The sequence below is a fragment of the Magnolia sinica genome, chromosome 14 (genome assembly GCF_029962835.1).
Source record: "Magnolia sinica isolate HGM2019 chromosome 14, MsV1, whole genome shotgun sequence".
Lineage (NCBI taxonomy): Eukaryota > Viridiplantae > Streptophyta > Magnoliopsida > Magnoliales > Magnoliaceae > Magnolia > Magnolia sinica.
This window is the reverse complement of record NC_080586.1, coordinates 25,121,730-25,140,641: the sequence shown is the minus strand read 5'-3', so window position 1 is coordinate 25,140,641 and position 18,912 is coordinate 25,121,730. Positions and strand designations below refer to the sequence as shown.

General features: G+C 41.6%; 2 protein-coding genes across 6 annotated transcripts in view; both read right to left on the bottom strand.

The window, feature by feature from the left end:
- LOC131225313 (protein EIN6 ENHANCER) overlaps positions 1-17,238 on the bottom strand; it is a 36,599-nt gene extending 19,361 nt beyond the window's left edge. For 2 of the 5 annotated variants that reach the window (XM_058220831.1, XM_058220832.1), the window contains exon 1: positions 17,057-17,238. The gene's annotated coding sequence lies outside the window, so the exon portion shown is untranslated. Of the gene's footprint in view, positions 1-8,956; positions 9,140-10,066; positions 10,162-10,267; positions 10,360-17,056 lie in introns of all 5 variants that reach the window. The other 3 variants (XM_058220834.1, XM_058220833.1, XM_058220835.1) reach the window with 3 other exon arrangements.
- Positions 1,761-2,159, bottom strand: LOC131224924 (uncharacterized mitochondrial protein AtMg01250-like). The gene has a single exon (XM_058220363.1). The coding sequence runs from the start codon at positions 2,157-2,159 to the stop codon at positions 1,761-1,763; it is 399 nt and encodes a 132-aa protein (XP_058076346.1).
- Positions 17,239-18,912: the final 1,674 nt, after the last annotated feature.

Below are 18,912 nucleotides of genomic sequence, written 5' to 3'. Positions count from 1 at the left end.
TGTTCGATTTGTTGATATTATCATTATCACAACATGGGCGATATCGAGACCACAATCTTTCTTTTCCTTCCCAGTTGTCGACGATTTATTGGCGAAATATCTTGTGTTGTCAATATTTTAAAATATCGATGGATGTTTGGATGGAAGGTTGGATGGATAGATGGGATGGATGAGATGGTTGGATTGATTTATTATGACAACACATGCTTCTTCTTTTTTCTTCTTTTTTAAAGATAACTGCGATTTATTGAGAAAAGGAAAAGTGAACAAAAAGGAAAAGAAGAAAAGAAAAACAACGAAGAAGCAGACTGCTGAGATAGCAGTGAGCTCCTATCCACCAAGAAACGACAAATCTACCCTCTTTAAAGCATTTACATTAATAGCCCATTCGATCACCAATTTTTTAGCCTTAGCCCCTACAACCCTAACTGAGGACGATCGATCGTTAGAACACCTATCATTCCTTTCCTCCCATACAGCCCACCAGATGGCAAGGATAGCCAAGCGCCAGATTATTGTATTGGTTCTTCCGAGCTTAAACCCATGCCAGTCAGACAACATGTTCACCGCAGATTCTGAAAGCACACCAACTGACTGAAAATTGCTGACAGAAGTCGTTGAGAATGGAGGTGATAAAAGGGCAGTGAACAAGTAAATGATTAACTGATTCGGCGTGGCGCATACAACATAAACAAATGTTAACGAGCTGCATGCCTCTCTTTAACAAATTATCTATGGTTAGGTTTCTATTTTGGCTCGCCAGCCACCCGAAACAAAGATACTTAGGAGGAGCCTGATATTTCCAAAGAAAAGGAGAGACATCACTTCTGATCTGCGTAGCTGGATAAATTGCTGCGTAGAGAGATTTCACAGAAAAGAAGGCCGTTTTCTCCAAAGGCCAAACAATGCCATCAGGCTGAGAACTGATAGACTTTAGTTCTGAGATGCACTTCTGAAGTTCCACATATTCGTCAGCTTCACTTAGATTTAGATTTCTAGTACATCTGATGTCCCAAACAGGGTGAGCGGACGTGGAGTAGCAACACCTATTAATGAAAATATTTCTATCAGGGGCCAGCCTGTATATTTGAGGGAATAGGAATTTAAGAGCTTTTTCCCCATGCCAAATGTCTTCCCAGAATCTAATTGAAGCACCATCTCCCAACACATAACTGTTGTTGGAACAGACAGGGTCTTTTGCTTTTAGAATACCCCTCCATATGTAGGAAGCCTTGTAATAGGAAGATTGTTTAGGCCACCAGCCTCCCTGGGACACCCCATATTTGCCCTTAGCTATTGAACTCCACAAGACTTCTTTTTCAGAGGCAAATCTCCAGGACCATTTCCCCAACAGCGCTTTATTCATAAGCTTCAAATTCTTGACATTTGCACCTCCCTACCTAAACACTTTACACACCTCTTTCCATTCGAGCAAATGGAACTTCCTCTGATTCTCCTTGCCAAACCATAGAAAGTCCCTTCTGATTTTGTCGATGCACTTAATTACCGACCCCGGACAAGAGAACAGCGACATGAAGTACAGGGGGAGACTAGAAAGAGCATCCTTTATCAGGGTCAGCCTCCCCCCCAAGAGACAAGTACCGACATTTCCATGAGGCGAGATACTTGTGAAATTTGCTAATGACCCTATCCCACATATATTTCGACAGGGGACCGATGCAAAGGGGCAACCCAACAAAGTATGTTGAAAAAGACTCTACGCTGCAACCAAGAGTGTCCGCATATATCTGTAAGGTGCACTAAGGGACGTTAACTCCTAGCAGTTTGGATTTGCTGAAGTTGATCCTAAGACCCGAAACTACTTCAAAACAGCGGATAGCAATGAGAAGATGTTCAATTTTTTCTTCCGTGGCCTCTGAGAAAATGAGAGTATCATCAGCGAATTGGATATGAGTGAGAGGTGCTGCCAAACCTGGCACTGATATACCTCGAAGAATACCTTGTTCTTGCCCTTTCTTCAGCATTTGGGATAACGCCTCTGCCACGATCAGGAAAAGATAGGGGGAAAGAGGATCTCCTTGCCGTAGACCCCTCGAACTTTTGAAAAATCCTAAGCGAGAGCCGTTGAGGATAACAGAAAAATGAGCCGAACCAATGCACTCAGCGATCCACCATCTCCATTTGAGACCGAAACCCATCCGAGTTAGCATGTACTGGAGAAAATCTCATTTGACATGATCATAAGCCTTGACAACATCCAATTTGCAAAACACCCCTTCAGACTTGGACTAATGACAAGAATGAAGAACTTCATTAGCAATAAGAGCTCAATCCATGATCCGTCTACCTTTGATGAAAGCATTCTAATTACTAGAGATTAATGACCCAATGACTTTAGAGAGCCGGGAGGATAGAACTTTAGCTAGGATTTTATATGGGCTCCCAATCAGACTAATGGGCCTAAATTCAGCGAACGAAGCAGCCCCCGCTACCTTGGGAATGAGCGAAATGAACGTATCACCTAGACCCTTCGATAATCTGCCTCTATCGTAGAATTCCTGAAGGAAGGAGAGAACATCGAGGCGAACCGTTTGCCAGAAATTCTGGTAAAAACTTATCGGGAAGCCATCTGGACCTGGAGACTTATCAGCACCCAATGCCTCAACTGCCGCCTTAACCACCTCTTCAGAGAATTGAGATTCCAACTGATCAGCATCAGCAGCCTGCAAGCAACTGAAAGAAATATTTTCTAATTTCGGTCTAACCCATTTATCAGTGGATAGGAGATTTTTGAAATGGGCTATCGCAAGATCAGCTCTTTCTTTTCTATAATCAACTCTGCTTCCCTTATCAAATATACTGAGAATGGCCTTCGATCGAGAGTGCATATTGGCCATATTATGGAAGAACTAGGTGTTCTTGTCCCCCTCAACAATCCATTTAGATCTGGATTTAATCCTCCACGAGGCTTCCTCTTCCTGGGCTATAATTGAAAGGTCCTGAATAATAGATATGCGCCTAAGCATCATCTCTTTTGACATCGGGCCAGATTCGGCTTCCACATCCAATCTCTGGAGATCAGCTAGGAGAATTTCGATTTCAGCCTCTCTTTTGAAACACTTCCCGCCTCCATTCCTTGAGTTTAGTCTTGAGAAGTCTAAGTTTGCATAGTAATCAATGACCAGCGTACCCTTACACCTGGAAGGACTGCCACCAGTCAATGATCTTCTGCCGGAGACCCTCTGACCGGAGCCAAGCAGAGTTGAACCTAAAAGGTTTCGGTCCCCAATTAAGATCTTCCTCACTTAAGAGGAGAGGACAGTGATCTGAGGTAGTGTGTGGCATGACGAGTTGCTTAACAGTTGGGAAGGACTCGATCCACTCCGGAGAGACAAGAAATCTATCGAGCCAGGTTTGAATAGGATTTGCCCGCCCATTGGACCAGGTGAATCTGGCACCCAGGAGAGGTTAAGTCGATAAGCTGCTCCTTCTGAATCCAATCAGAGAATCAGAGCATAGCGGTGAAGGGCCTTCTTCTTCTAGAATGATCCTCCGCAAAACAGGTAACATTGAAGTCGCCCACCACACATGAAGGCCCCGAGAAAAACTCTCTAGCCAGTGTGAGCTCTTCCCAAAAAGCAGTCCTAAGAGAGTCATTGTTAGGCCCATATACAACAGTCAGCAAGAAGACTTATCTTTGAGGATAATTGACAACGAGAATGTGGCAGCATTGGAGTAGATGAGATCCCACTTGGACGATTTCCAAGCGATGAGGGTCCCGCCCGAGCTTCCCACCGTGTCCACCGATAAGAACTTAGCATCCCTTTCCTTCCACGGAGAAGCCAGAAGGTAGTCCTTGAAATGGGGTACCTTTGTTTCCTGAAAGGAAACTACATCCGGATTTTTTCTACTAATGGATTCTTTAATCAGGCTCCTTTTGCGTTTAGAGCCCACCCCCCTAACATTCCAAGAAATGATCTTCATTGACTAACTACACTTCCCCGATTATCCTAACGCCTTGGTTTTGACATAGAAGCGGAGTTAAACCAGTGCTTGCTTGTAGCCTTTGTAACTCACGACTACCTAAAATCTTGACTAACTGCTTTGATGAAGGTCGACACGTCCCAATGGGTCTACCTCTATTTTCTATGCATTTGAATAAAGCAATGTAGTCCTCTAGTCTATCCCCGGAAGACAGACCAAGGGATCTCCCCACCTTACCGATGGCTTCTCTGATCCATCGATACTTTTGAATTTTGGTCAACAAGTTAGCTCTGTTTGTGTCAGGTGGCTAAAGGTCGGTCTGGGAATCGACTATCATTTGTAAAGGTTCCGCCATAAGGATCTGAGAGGGATCATTGTCTTGAAAAAGAGTAATCGGACCCATCTCTAAGGCATCAACTGGAGGAGATGAACAGGAATGGGAGATGGGCAAGGACGGCCACGATTGGAGATCAGACTTACTACAATCAAACATTCAGCGTCTTCGAACCATAGGTTGGAACGAGGCGAAGAGATAATAGGAATGGAGGGCGTGAGGGCTAATGGGCCAGAGGCTGATGTGGGCGGAACAGTGAGAAAGGCTTCCATCAGGTCCGGGTTCGAATGGGATCCGCTACACATAAGACGCAAAGAGGGAGAAGCACCCTGGCGTTCTGCCATCTGTCCCGCATTAGAACACAAACGTCGATCAAGACGGTCCACGTGTTCCCTGATAAGCTCCTTACTTGTCGAAGACGAAACCGTCCCGCTCTCTTTTAGTTCCACGCGTCCCACATTACGTGTCTCGGAGGGAGAAGCAGGCAGGTCATTATGAGAACCTGACACAAGGCGGTGGAAGGACCGGTTAAAGGACGGGCACTGCAGGTTAATCAAATGGGTCTGTGAATTATCTCCCAGATAATCGGCTGGCGAGACTAACTTCGTACATTCCAAGTCAGCTCGATTGCCACGTGTCGTACCTTCTGCGATATTAGATAGATCTCGCGACAGACGGGGAGGCGAGGGAGCTGGAGGATGCTGCCTAGGCGTTAGGATTGCTCCACGTGTCGCAGTGGGGAGAGTCGATGGGATATCTCGTCCAGAGTCCTCAGAGAAACTGACAGGCTCTCGAAGAGGAACTCCGCTGGAGCATGGAGTTTGTACACCCGCCTCCGGAAATGGTTGACGGGTCATCGTCTGCTCTGGTGAGAGATCTTCTCTGATTCGCCATAGATCACCCCAACGAGGAAGCGGATCATCAATCGCTTCCATGATAACCGGGAAGTCGAAGCAGCGGTCGTCAACGATCACTTTCACCGTCAGAGGCAGAGGAAGTCCCTTCCTTCTTCTTACCCTTACTCTGATCACTCTGATCTCCTCTCCAAGCTTCGTCTTCTCGTCCAACTCTAGGTATGAGCCAAGATACGCAGCGACTGAGATAAAAAATTCATCAAACCAGAGCTCAAGGGGAATACCCCAAACTTGAATCCACACGTTCTCCATGCCGAGAGTGGAAAAGTCGTCCCATGGCATAATTGTAGCCACTGGCCCGCCGGAGTGGAGATGACCAGCCATCGTTAGCATTTCCGAGTTGATACCTCAACAAACCTTAGTCCACAATTCATTATATCTCATCGGCTTAATGATGTAATTCCCTGGGCGAAATTCTGTAGTTTCTGAGATCCAATCCCTCACCTGTGAAATTGACGCACCCTCTTTACACAAAATGACCATCAACTCCTTTAGATCTTCCTTAGCCCTACGAAAATGCCCCAAATCGACGGATATAGGGACCCCCGTCTTCGAGCAGAATGGGTCTATCATGGCAAGGAAGGCTGAGGGAGCAACAGGCAAGGCATGTGAGGGAGGTAGCGGAGGAGGTATAAGGTGGGGTTGAGGATTTTGAGTTAGGACCTCCTTAAAGGACGGTGCTGGCACCTGAAGGGAGGGAGGAGGAGAGGGGGGGGAGGGCCGGCTTGGGACGATAAACCTTAGCGAGTTGAGGTTTCTGAGGGAGAATATGGTTACGCCCGAATCGAGCCCTCTGAACAAGGAGAGGGAAACCCGCAAATTAAACCCCATGGAGCATTGTAACAACTCTAGCTAATTCGATCTCAGAGGACATACGAACCAGAGCAAAACCTCTGTATGTCCCCATTTCCCGGTCTCTGGGCATGACAACGTCCATAACCATGCCAGCACGGCCAAATATTCTTTCAATGTTGAGGGGATACCATCCTTTCGGGAACCCTTTCACGAACAAGGTTGGGAATGTAGCTCACTTTTTGGCCTCCGACGCCATGGATGTGGGCTTCCGACAACAAACCTCCCATCATTCCTTGTCGTTCAATCCTGCATCATCGTCTTCGGTCGACTCAGCATCTCTGTTTCTCACGTCTGACCCCTTACCATTAGTCTGCCTGGATTCATCAGAGAATGAATCTCCCTAACGTCGAGTGTGCTCATCCCTTGACAGCGTCATTTTCATGTCGTTGTCGCCTTATTTGTCGTCATGGTTGTTGTCGTTGTCGTTGTTGTGGTCGTCTTTGTTGTTGTCGTGGTCGTTGTCGTTGTGGTCGTCTCATGCCCTGACAACACATGCTTTTAGGCCCCTGTTAAATGGAAATTATTATATATGCATTCTTTTTGCAATTTTATTTTACTCCTAAATATGCAAATATGTATATTTTAGCATCTCCTAAGTTTCACTAAAAAATTTCACCACTTTCCCCATGTTTCCCTACATTTTGATCATGTGAAGACCCCAACAAGTTTCGCTAGCCAGGAATACGGAAACAATATTGATATCGTCGATAATCGAAAATGCAAGGAAACATGGGGAAAGTGGTGGAATTAGTGAAACTTCAAGAGCTTAACATTGGAGCTTGGCTTGCTTGCGAAACCTTTTGAGGTGAGCTTGTGGATCGAGTCGAGGCGAGCTTACCTCGAGTCGAGTCAAGCCTACTCCCACCTCAATTTATTATATTTCTTGCTACAAAATATAAATTAAAAGTCAACAACATCAAGTCCAAAATATCTCACATGCTACAACATCAAGACAAACGAAAAGTCTCACATATACTATCTAGATACCATAAACATCAAGTTCAAAAAGTGAAAATATATTACAAAATATAAAAGGTTAAACAAAACTTTAAAAGTATACATTCCTTCATATAATTTTAGATGCATTCTCGTCTTGACTTCCATTCTCGTCCTCATCCTCATCAAAATCGAAACTGCTACCGCCCCAAACTGGATGCAACCAATCTTGTGTACATATTAGTGCTTCAATTGTTTTCGAGGCGAGTGAGCTTCGATACTTGCTCACAACCCTGCTCCCTGTGCTAAAAGCCAATTCTGAAGTCACGGTTGAAATTGGAATTGACAATATATCTCGTGCCATTACCGAAAGTCTAGGGTATTCACGAGTTCTTGACTTCCACCACTGCAAACCATTAAATTCATCTTCTTGTAACCTTATGACCGGCTCCTTCAGATACTTCTCCAATTCTGATTCAGTTTCCTGCATATCCGTTTCTTTTCGTCTAAAAAAGACAATCACGAAATCGCGTTCCTTCAGTAGAAGTACTACACAGATTGAGGAGTAACTATTGTACTAGATGTTGCGACAAAGTACCAACATATGAAGTGAACAACTCTTCAACTGCAGCATGAATAATGGTTGTCTTTGTTGAAACTCTTTCAGAACTGGAATAAAGCAACCTGAAAACGTATCTAACCATTGTCATCGTGTACCGTGGATCCATAACAACTGCAATGGCCATTAACAAATGGCAATTGACCCAATACTTATCAAATTTCATTTGCATTCCCAGAGCCATCATTTGTAAAAAATCTGGACCCTCATTAGCATACTTTTTTAGAGCGTGCATGATGAAAATAATTTTTGGAAGAAACTGATTTGCCGTAGGATACTTATTCGCTGAAAAAATCTTCGTACAGTTATAAACAACTTTGAGAAACTGATGAACATGTTCAGCTTTCATCCAATCTTCATCACTAGGCACGTATGTGTACATTTTATCACGCGCCACAAGTTCAGAGAATGCAACTTTAAATTCTAAAGTAGTATCTAACATTTCATAAGTTGAATACCAGCGCGTACAAACATCCAACTTCAATTGCTTTTTACATTTCAAATCCAAACATTGGATTATATCATTCCACGTACTCAGTCTTGAAGGTGACTCCCTTATATATTTAACACTATCTCGTATGTTAGCGATCGTAGAGTTAATTGCTTTCAACCCTTCTTATACAATCAAGTTTAGTATGTGAGCACATCGTCTGACTTGAAATATTTTACCCTCAAAGAATAAATTTCCAGCTGCCTTGAATTGACTACATAAGAAAAAAACTAAAGTGTCATTGGAAGAGGCATTATCTAAAGTTATTGAAGTGATTTTCTTTTCAATGTCCCACTCAACAAGACAATCGTAAATGTATTCCGACATTACCACACCGGTATGAGGAACATCGCGGAAGTTTATAATCTTCTTTTGGAGTTTCCAATCTACATCAACAAAGTGTGCGGTTAATGACATATCCCTTTCTTTGATTCGATGCCGTCCACATCCGAAATCAAACTTATTCTTGATACAGATGTTAGAAGAGCTTTCAAGTTTGTTTTCGCAATCGCATACATCTTCATGCACTCTCTTTTCACAGTAAGACGAGATACCCTCTCACATCTGGGATTAAGGAATTTGCAAAATCCCATAAAAATTTTGCTTTCTATCATGCTAAACGGCTTCTCATTAACTATCACCAATCTTGCATACCACTCTTTTAGTTTTTCTAGATCATATTTATAAGTGGAGAGTGTAGCTTGAGAGTTGTCATTTTTAGAAGCGGTAAATGAAAATAGTTGTTGGACTCCACCCGTCGACGTTCTTGGTCTCTTCGCGCATTTATCAAGATGTCTCTGATAATGAGTAGTAGAATAACCAGAATGCTTACCGTAAATAGTTTTACAATACTTGCATCTAACCTTAACCGAACCATCTAGTAGCGTGATCTAATCAAAAAATTTCCAAACTGCTGATCTTTTTTTTCCTTTCACTGAACCTGAAGTCGTTTCAACTTTGTTTTCCAATATGTCTCCCTCCATGATAAGAGGAGAAGTGACTGACATACCGGCACCGAGGGTACTTGAGTTTTCCTCGCTAGTCATCTATAAATCAAAAGTTAACAAGGGTAAAGTAAGATCAGTGCTTTTACAAGTTGAAATAATTAATCAATTACATTTATATGCATGTATATATAAATATATCACACAAACAATATCGGGGCCCCTCCATAAACTGCAAGACACAAGTGTCTCAAATAGTTCCCTAATAAATAAATTCGTCATGGTACATACATATACATAATTATATATTGTCCCCGATTATTTCAAATTTTGTTTACTAATTATCTCTAAATATCTCATCTATTCCTACTTCTCTATATATAGGTGCTAATTGTCTCTATCCCATTCGGTAACATACCATATACTATTCTCATACAGTTTACATGTGAGATGAAATTTCGGCAACATCTCCCCATATTCTCCTGATATATGTAAAATTCAATACTAATTGGTTGCCACATGTAATCCATTACACATGGATAGAGGAAACCAATTAGTAAAGAACCACATATCCGGAGAAAATATAGGGAGACGCTACCGAAATTCCAACTACATGTAAACTGAAAATGAGGACAACCTAAGTACATGGTATGGTATCGAATTGTCCAAAATGGGACAATTTAGGAATCCATAAAGAACAAGCATTTTCAGTCGAATGATTGTAATTTGTACTTGTTCAATATAAATTCTTAAACAGGGGGATACATTGTTAAACCACTAGGTGGCCTAAATACTAATTAACAACATCAGTTAACAAAGAATTATAGGCATAAACATTTAACGAACAAATATCGAAATATATAAGAAAAAGAATGAGATAATGATTTAAAGCACAAATATAGAAATATGGAAACATAAAATGTACCTAAAGATTTATTAAACAAATATATATATATCTTATGGAACTTCAATATTAAAATTTTGAAATATAGATTAACTTTCTACGGATTGAAGAATAGAATAGCCTACCTGATGGTTTGGATCTTATCTTTAGGTTTTTGGATTGTTTTGAATACACTAGTCAAAAGTTTGAACTAGTGCCAGAAAGAGGAAATCGATCCAATCTGTGGCAAGAAAAATAACCAAAAATCAACCAGAGGGAGAGAGAGAGAGAGAGAGAGAGAGATCTTTCTCATATGAGTTAACTACAATCACTTGTTCAAAACTCACACACGCAGGATGAAAGATATATTTCTCATAGTTATCCTCTCTTTCACAATTATTCACTCGCTTTGGCCGATGAAAGCAAAGTCAAATGCTCCCTGGTTTCAAAAGAATGCCAAAACATGGCCGACCTGAGTACTTTTCTCCTTGTTTTTTCTTCCTTACCTTGTCATGTCATTCCAAGCACAAATAAATAAATAAATAAAATCTAAACCATCTATTTTGCACATCACGAACCACCAAATGTATTAATAGACTTGTGCAGATAGTGGCCCGCATCCTGGCATAACAGTACACACAGGATCTCAATCAAGACAATTGCAAATCATTGCCATGTAAACCTGACTATTTATCCATTTCACTCTACTGTGAATGGAATTCCACATAATCATGAAGATCTTAGTTATCAAGATTAGGACACTTTTCAATTGAATGTGGATTTTTTTTATTGCTTTTAACAACACATTGTTCAATGATAATTTTGAGCAATGACAATCCACAGTGGGACATAATCTACCAATGGTTTACTTGTCAAACTACGGGTCCCACTGGTTAGATTTGAAAGCCACTGTATATTGTTCAAGATGTGTGCCACTATATTATATAATTCCTCTTTTTCTCCATGTACTAAGTAGCCATGCCCAGTGTTTTCAATAGCGTAGGTAGCATAGCGCTCCAAAAACGCTACATAGCATTTAGTAGGTTGTGATGGGGTGGACAAAACAATTCCTTGATGGGTTAGAAATGAATAGTTTTTCATGAACGAGGTATCATTTGGTTTATCTGTCGTAAATGGTGGTGAACTCACACCACAGCAATAACTTAAGTTTTAAAAAAAAAAAAAAAAAAATAACTATTCGAATAGTATTCAACAGCCGGCCCTAACCCAACACCCGACGTTGCTTCCTCTCTCCCTCTTCAATCTTGCAATCGAAAGGTCCTTCGAAGGGGCTTCTTTGGCCGATTGTTGGAGACTACAAGGAGCTCCATTTGGTGCAGTTTCATCAACAATGGAGAAGAAATGACAGAGAAATCGGATTTCCCCTATTCCAGTTGTGATCGGCTGTGGAGCTTGAACTTTCGCATATTTCATTAATTCAATCTCATCTTGAGACAAAAATTGGTATGCATGCTCCTTTTTTTTTTAATTTCTTTCGATGTACAATGAAAATAACTTGGTATTTTGAGTTTTTCTTTTTTTTTTCCCATTTAAAATGCCAGTTACTGTACGTTTTTTTATCTTTATAATTTTTTTCATTTCTTTTTCAATATCTCTGTAGATATAGATTTTTTTGTGGTATGGTCCACGTGGGGCCCACTGAGGTGCGTGAAGGGGTGGATTTGCATTGTTTTCTATGGTATGGCCCACGTGGGGCCCACTGAGGTGCGTGAAGGGGTGGATTTGCATTGTTTTCTATGTTGTGGCCCACGTGGGGCCCACTGAGGTGCATGAAGGGTTGGATTTGCATTGTTTTCTATGGTGGGCCCACTGTGGTGTGTGTATGTGTGCATTGTTTTTTATTGTGCTATTTAATATTTATCATATATATATATATATATATATATATATATATATATATATATATATATATATATATATATATATATATATATATATAAAATACAAAATAGAAGTATTGTGTAGCTTACGCTACACGCTACGCAATTTCGCTACACACTACAGAGGGTTGAACGCTACACAACACGCTACCGCTATTTAAAGCACTGGCCATGCCAGTAAGTGTGAGAAGACAAAAATATTATAACAATGAAATATATGGGTAAAATGAACGAGATGATAAAAGAAAATAATGGATTGGATGTCACAAGCATGCTATGCTCCAATGCATTACTATTGTAGGCAATTTTGTATATTTTAATTTTATGTATTTCCAACAATGTTGAGGCACTAAATATTGTAAACCTAATTGTTAAAATATCGAGTCAAGTCAATTAAAGACTGAGTCGAGCCCTCAATTAGGACTTTTCAAAATATGGTAATAGAGACAAAACAATAGAACATACTGTAGTGTGGCATTGGAAGGAGAGATTATTCAAGGAATTTAATATAGTTTATTGTTTTAATATTATGGGCAAAAGCAAGAGATGATTAGTAATCTCAGCAAAATGGAGAGTTCGCAAAAACTAGCAATATCGTATATTCCAAATAACTCGAGACTATAATTAAAGGGCCAAATGACCCTTGGATTCCAAATACCCTCCAATACCATCCAATCCCCCAACCTAGGCTACCAAACGACCACTTAGCCAATTCAATATGGGGCCACCACATAGGCACTTCAGTTTCAGCTACCTAGAGACAGGTGTGCAGTTGGAGGGAGTCCTAAATCGTAATGAACCAAGATGGACCAGAAGCTGCTCTCAGTAGAAAAGAAATGCTTAAAAAGCTAGAGTTGAGGGGAAAGTCATGTCAATCCATAAAGTATTCAGACGTTGGTAATGAGGAGAGTCTACTCATCAGGAGGGTCGTGGTGCTGAGATGGATGTTAAGCAAGAGATGGCTGACGGTCTACACGTGCCTGATGAATGGAGCAGCCTGCTGTTGGGAGAGAGACATGATGATGATGGATGATTCCGATCATCATATCATCTCTGCAAGTGGGCCCATGGGACCCACAGGTGATGGTGTTTGTCAGCCGCAACCCGCAAGGGCCGCAACGTAGGAAAAGGAGGGGGGGGGCAGTTCCAGGCTCCAACGAAGGGTAGGAATCGTCGGATACTCGGATCAGACTTAAGAAGGAGAAATGGAGAATGAGAAGAAGAGGAAAAGGGAAAACTGAAAACGGGAGCCAATCGTCCGGTCCTTGGATTTGGGAAGGAGAATGAGAAGAAGAGGAGAGGGGGAAGGGGAGAAGGGAAATCGTCTGCCGTCCGGTCCTACTCCTTTGTTGGATTAGGGATTTTTTCAAAACTCATTCCATATGATAATGAGTCGAGTCGAGTTCGAGCCTGAGTCGAGTCAAGTCGAGTTTTGAGTCAAGTGACCTAGTTCTCGAACTTGACTCGTTTTCTGAGTCAAGCTTCTTAATGTGACTCGACTCAACTCGTCCTACTGAGTCGAGTCGAGTCAATTGAATTTCTCGAGCTAACTCGACTCATGACTAGGCCTAATCGTTAGGGAGTAGATGCAGTGTATCATGTATAGTGCACAATGCATGAATCACACATAATGGATTGGTTCTCTCTCTCTCTCTCTCTCTCTCTCTCTCTCTCTCTCTCATTTTCCTATGTTGCGGCCCTTGCGGGTTGCGGCTGGCAAACACCATCACCTGCAAGGTATCCTGTATCGTTATCAGTTGGCGTAACGGCGCCTCCGATACCAATATGGATTAGGGGGCGTAACGGCCCGTAACGGTGCAAATTCATTTTTTTACCAAAAAAATATATAAAAATATGGATTAAATACGGAATATTCTAAGCATTCCAAATATGCATTTATTTATAAATTAGAACATGTTTATGGTGGTGTAACGGTCCACTCTTTGGTGAGAAGTTGTATCGGACTGTCTGATGAATTTATAAACCAGATAACTTGAATTTGACTACAAAATTCATATATTTAATTTTCTAAATATCTAATTTATATAATTAACAATTTAATATCATTACTCCCAATAGTTCTTTAAAAAAATGAAATTAAATTCAGGTAGATAGCGTTGCCAATTTAGGGCTGACTTGGAGGACCAATCCATGCCTCAAATCCGCCTCAAATTCATGCAATTTATTAGAATTATCCCACTTATGAATTGGTGGACATTTATTAGATAGTGAATCATGAAAAAAATCAAAAGACCCTATTTTTAAAAATAAGCGTCCACAAATTAACAATTAAAACTATTCAAACAATTTGATTTTAGCATTGTGAGTTAACTACAGTCCATAATTTAATTAGTAAATTTTAAGTTAATACATGTCTCGTGTACAATTTTTTAAGGGCCCGAATTAGGCGAGACTCGGATTGTGAAGTGTAGCACATGAGTGTCAAAGTTTTTTGGGCCCCACCCATGATGAATGTGTTATATCCACACCGTCCATCCATTTTGCCAAATAATTTTAGGGCATGAACCCAAAAATGAGGCAGATGCAAAGCTCAGGTAGACCGCACCATAAGAAACAACAATAATTAAACGTCCACCATTAAAAATTTATTGGGGGCTACAAAAGTTTTAAATCAAGTTGACATGTGTGTTTTCCCTTCATCCACGTCAGTGTGACCCAATTAACAGGTTATATGGAAAATAAACATTACAGTGGACCCTAAGAAATTTTGAAATTTTTAATGGTGAGCATTCTATAACCACTGTTTCTTATGGTGTGGTCCACCTAAGATTTGGATCTTACTAATTTTTTGGATCATGACCTAAAATGATGTGGCAAAATGGATGGACGGCATGGATATAATACATACATCATGGTGGGGCCCACGTGGCACGTGGAAAGATAACAGCGTACCACGTAACTTGTATTACACCTATATAGCTGTTGTATTGGCGTCAGCAAGTCCTGTGGGTCTGATAATGAGGTATGTGTTATATCCAAACCATCCATTCATTTGACGAGCTCATCTTAAGGCTTGACACGAAAAATAATACAGATCTAATTATCAAGTGGAACACACAACAAAAAGCAGTGGGGGATTGAACGTCTACCATTGAAACCCTTCTTGGGATCACGAAAGTTTTGGATCAATATGAAATTTGTTTTTCCTCTTCATTCAAGTCTTTTTGACCTTATGAAAGGATTGGATAGAAAATAAACGTTATGGTGGGCCCTACGAATTGTTTAACGGTGAAAATCATTATCTCCACTGCTATTTTTGGTGTGGTCCAGATGATCTTTGGATATGATTCATTTTTTGGGTAATGCTCTGAAATGATCTCTAAAAATAGATGAACGGTGTAAATATAATAAATACATCACTGTGGAGCCCATGTAACTTTGATCTCCTTTGAGCCGTTCGTGCAACTCGGAGCTCGAGGAGTGTCAGCACTCGTCTTAGCATGACACATACCTACAGCAACTATATAGTTGGTGTGTGGTACACCAGCCAATCCGCTTCCGATTTCTTTTTCCGATACCAGAGAGGGAAACCGAAAAGAAAAGGAGGGAAAGAAGAGGGAGAGAGAGAGAGAGAGAGAGAGAGAGAGGGAAGAAGAAGAAGAAGAAGAAGAAGGTCTGCAGGGCTGCAGCCACAGCAGTCCGAGAAGAAGGAGAAAGAGAAGGAGAAGGAAAAGGAAAGAAAGAAAAAAAGAAAAAAGAAAAAAAAAGGTATGTTTTTTTTCCTATTTTTTTCTTTCTTTAGGCCCGTAACAGCCGTCACAGGGCCGTAACGGCCATTACGATCACAGAATTGAAGGGGTGCCCGTTTCGACCCCGTATCGCGTAACGGTGTCGGCCATTACCATTACGTATCAGCCAATACGGCCGTATCGTAACGGATACGGGACACTCTGATCACCTGTGGGTCCCATGGGCCCACCTGCAAAGATGATATGATGATCGGAATCGTCCATCATCATCATGTCTCTCTCCCAAAAGCAGGCTGCTCCATTCATCAGGCACGTGTAGACCGTCAGCCATTTCTTGCTTAACATCCATCTCAGCACCACGGCCCTCCTGATGAGTAGACTCTCCTCATTCCAATACTAGCGTCTGAATACCTGATGGATTGGCCTAACTTTCCCCTCAACTCTGGCTTTTTAAGCATTTCTTTTCTATTGAGAGCAGCTCCTGGTCCATCTTGGTTCATTACGATTTACGACTCCCTCCACCAACTACACACATGGCTATAGGTAGCTGAAACTGAAGTGCCTATGTAGTGGCCCCATATTGAATTGGCTAAGTGGTCGTTTGGCAGCCTGGATTGGGGGATTGGATGGTATTGGAGGGTATTTGGAATCCAATGGTCATGAGTTTCTCCAATCCCCTTGATAAATCTGACTGTTTTGACTCTAGTTTTTGGATTGACATCAGATGTTCTACATGAGTTTCTCGAAGCAATCACAGTGAGATCTCACAGAGCTTCATAATCTGACTGCCACTATAGTCTATGTAGGCTAGAGAGAGAGAGAGAGAGAGATTTTAAGCCACATCAAAGAAATGAAAAGATATAAATGTGGTCCTTGATCAAATCTAAGCCATTTGATGGGACAAAGGTTTTAGGACGGATAGAACATGGCTGCCTGTGTGTGTCCTACCTGAGTTTTAAATCAGGATGAATTTTGAGATGTGCGGTGATATGACGAGGCTCACATAGATGCATGATTTGGATTCCACATACACATCACGGGTGGGCCCCACACACCCTGATCATATAGCAATTATCATACCTTCAGATGTGATTATTCCCTACATAGCCTCTGTAACTAAACTTTCAAATACAGTGCCCAGTATTTCCCTTTCCCACCAAGGTGTCACTTTCTATGGACATCCAATCTGTGGAAAAGGTAGTCCACACCATGAAACATCTCAGGTAAAAATTAGTGGGTCCACTCATCAGGCCGATCAGACCGTCGAAATCAATGGACAGCCGATGGTCCGACTAAAGCACACAGCCAATGCCCACGTAATGATTTGATCGGCTTGATTTTCATGCAAAGTAATCTTGATGGTGTGTCCCATACTTCGTGCAGCCCAGATGTCTCATATGCATGACACGTTGGCATGAAAGCGGGGTAGGATGTGAAATAATGAGATGATTTGGAAACAATGAAATGGGAAAACCAAACAAAACCAAAAAAAAAAAAAAAAAGCAATAATTTCTTAAGTGCTAACCGAGTCGGGATTGGGCGCGCGGCCGTGCGGTCTTTTTCGCTCTGCGAGATCGATCGGGCAGGCAGCGTGCGTGCGCCGGTTGTGGTGGTCCGGTGGATTGCTGCTGGTAGGGCGCCGGGCGGGCGTGCGGCGGGTAGAGAAGGAGATGAAAGGGAAAGGAACTGCTAGGGCTGGGTGGGGTCGGGTTGTGTTTGAGTGATGTATATATCTATATTATATATAATATATTCAATATATTATATATGTATAAGGGAAGAGGTTCTGTACGGTCGAGCTATGGGAACTCAAGGTCGAACTGTGTGGGCTCCACCATGATGTATATCGAACATCAACACTGTGCATTTGATGTGTACCCTATAAATTATGAGATATGCCAAAAATCAGCTTTACATGGAACTCCGATGGGCCATACCATCTAAAATCATATGAAGACATGCCTAAAACATATAAAAGCACTTTGTGAGAACCACCTGATATTTGGATGTGTCTGAACCATTGTCTGACCCCTCATCCAAGTGGGACACACATAATGGATGGGCTGAATTTGTAAACCACATCTTGATGGGCCCAAAAAATGATTATGAATGTTTTAATGGAGGGTAACCCCTCTTAACTTTTGTATGTGGTGTGACCCATACAAGTCACGGTTTGACTTGATTTTTAAGCCCTAAGCCAACTATGAAATGGTGCATCAAATGCACGGTGTCGATGGTTGATATTCATCATGGTGTGGGCCACATAACTCAATGTCATAGGAGAGTCCCCATCAGCTAGACCGCATAGGACCTTTTGCATGTATATAATATTTAAAAACTTAATATGCTTATTAAGCGAGCTGTGTGAGCCAGAGTTGAAGCTTCAAGTTGAGTCGAGTCCAAGTCGAGCTAAGTTGAAATGCCCCTGATCAAATTCAACTCAACGCATCTGGAGCTACAAAAATCAACAGGACTTGGCCCGAGTTGGGCATTCAAGCTGAGCTAAATCATGCCAGCCAAGCGAGTTAGTCGAGCTAGCTCAACCCGAGGACAGCCCGACTCCGTGGTGGGGTTCACAACAAGGCCCATCAGTGAGTTGGGTGACAAATAAATATCACATTATTCAATGGTAAGCATTTAATCACTACTATTTACTCAGTGGTGCCCAACAAAAAATGAGGCCCACAGTAATGGGTTGCCAAGACAGATAACCATCATGGATACAATGGTAAGCATTTAATCACTACTATTTTATGGGTAGTGCCCAACAAAAAATAAGCCCCACACTAATGGGTTGCCAAGACATAAAACCATCATGGATACAATAAATACATTAAGGTAGGACCCCACAATGGGTCCAACCTCCAATTAGCTAGAAAAAAATTAATATTATAGTGGGCTTAGGTGGATTTCAATGGTAGACTGACAATTCTCACTATTTCTTTTGGTGCTACCTGCTTAAGGGTGTGATTGGCCTCATTTATGAGATCATGACCTAAAATGATAGAACGGATACAGCAGATATTCAAAGTGGGTCCTGCCGTGGGACAGGCGACGTGGATAAAATACAAACATTATGGTGGGCGTCTCTGGGACCTCAGCCGTCTGGGACCAAGCTAAAATTAGGGTTTTCAATTGCACAGGTCGATGTGACTTTATGACCAGGTCAGATGGAAAATAAACAATATGGATGGGACCTGGGAAGGTTTCAACGGTGGACATCATTGTCTCACTGTTTCCTGAGGTGTGTCCCACGTGAGATTTGGATCAGCCTCATTTTTTGGATCCAGCCTAAAATAAGCTGGAGAAACATATGGACTGTGTTGATCAAACATATGTAATAGGGTGGGCCCCACGAGGTGGCCCCTGCTGGACAGCATG

Excerpts from the sequence above, each read along its gene's own strand:
- LOC131224924 (XM_058220363.1), bottom strand. The coding sequence starts at position 2,159 with ATGGGTTTCGGTCTCAAATGGAGATGGTGGATCGCTGAGTGCATTGGT.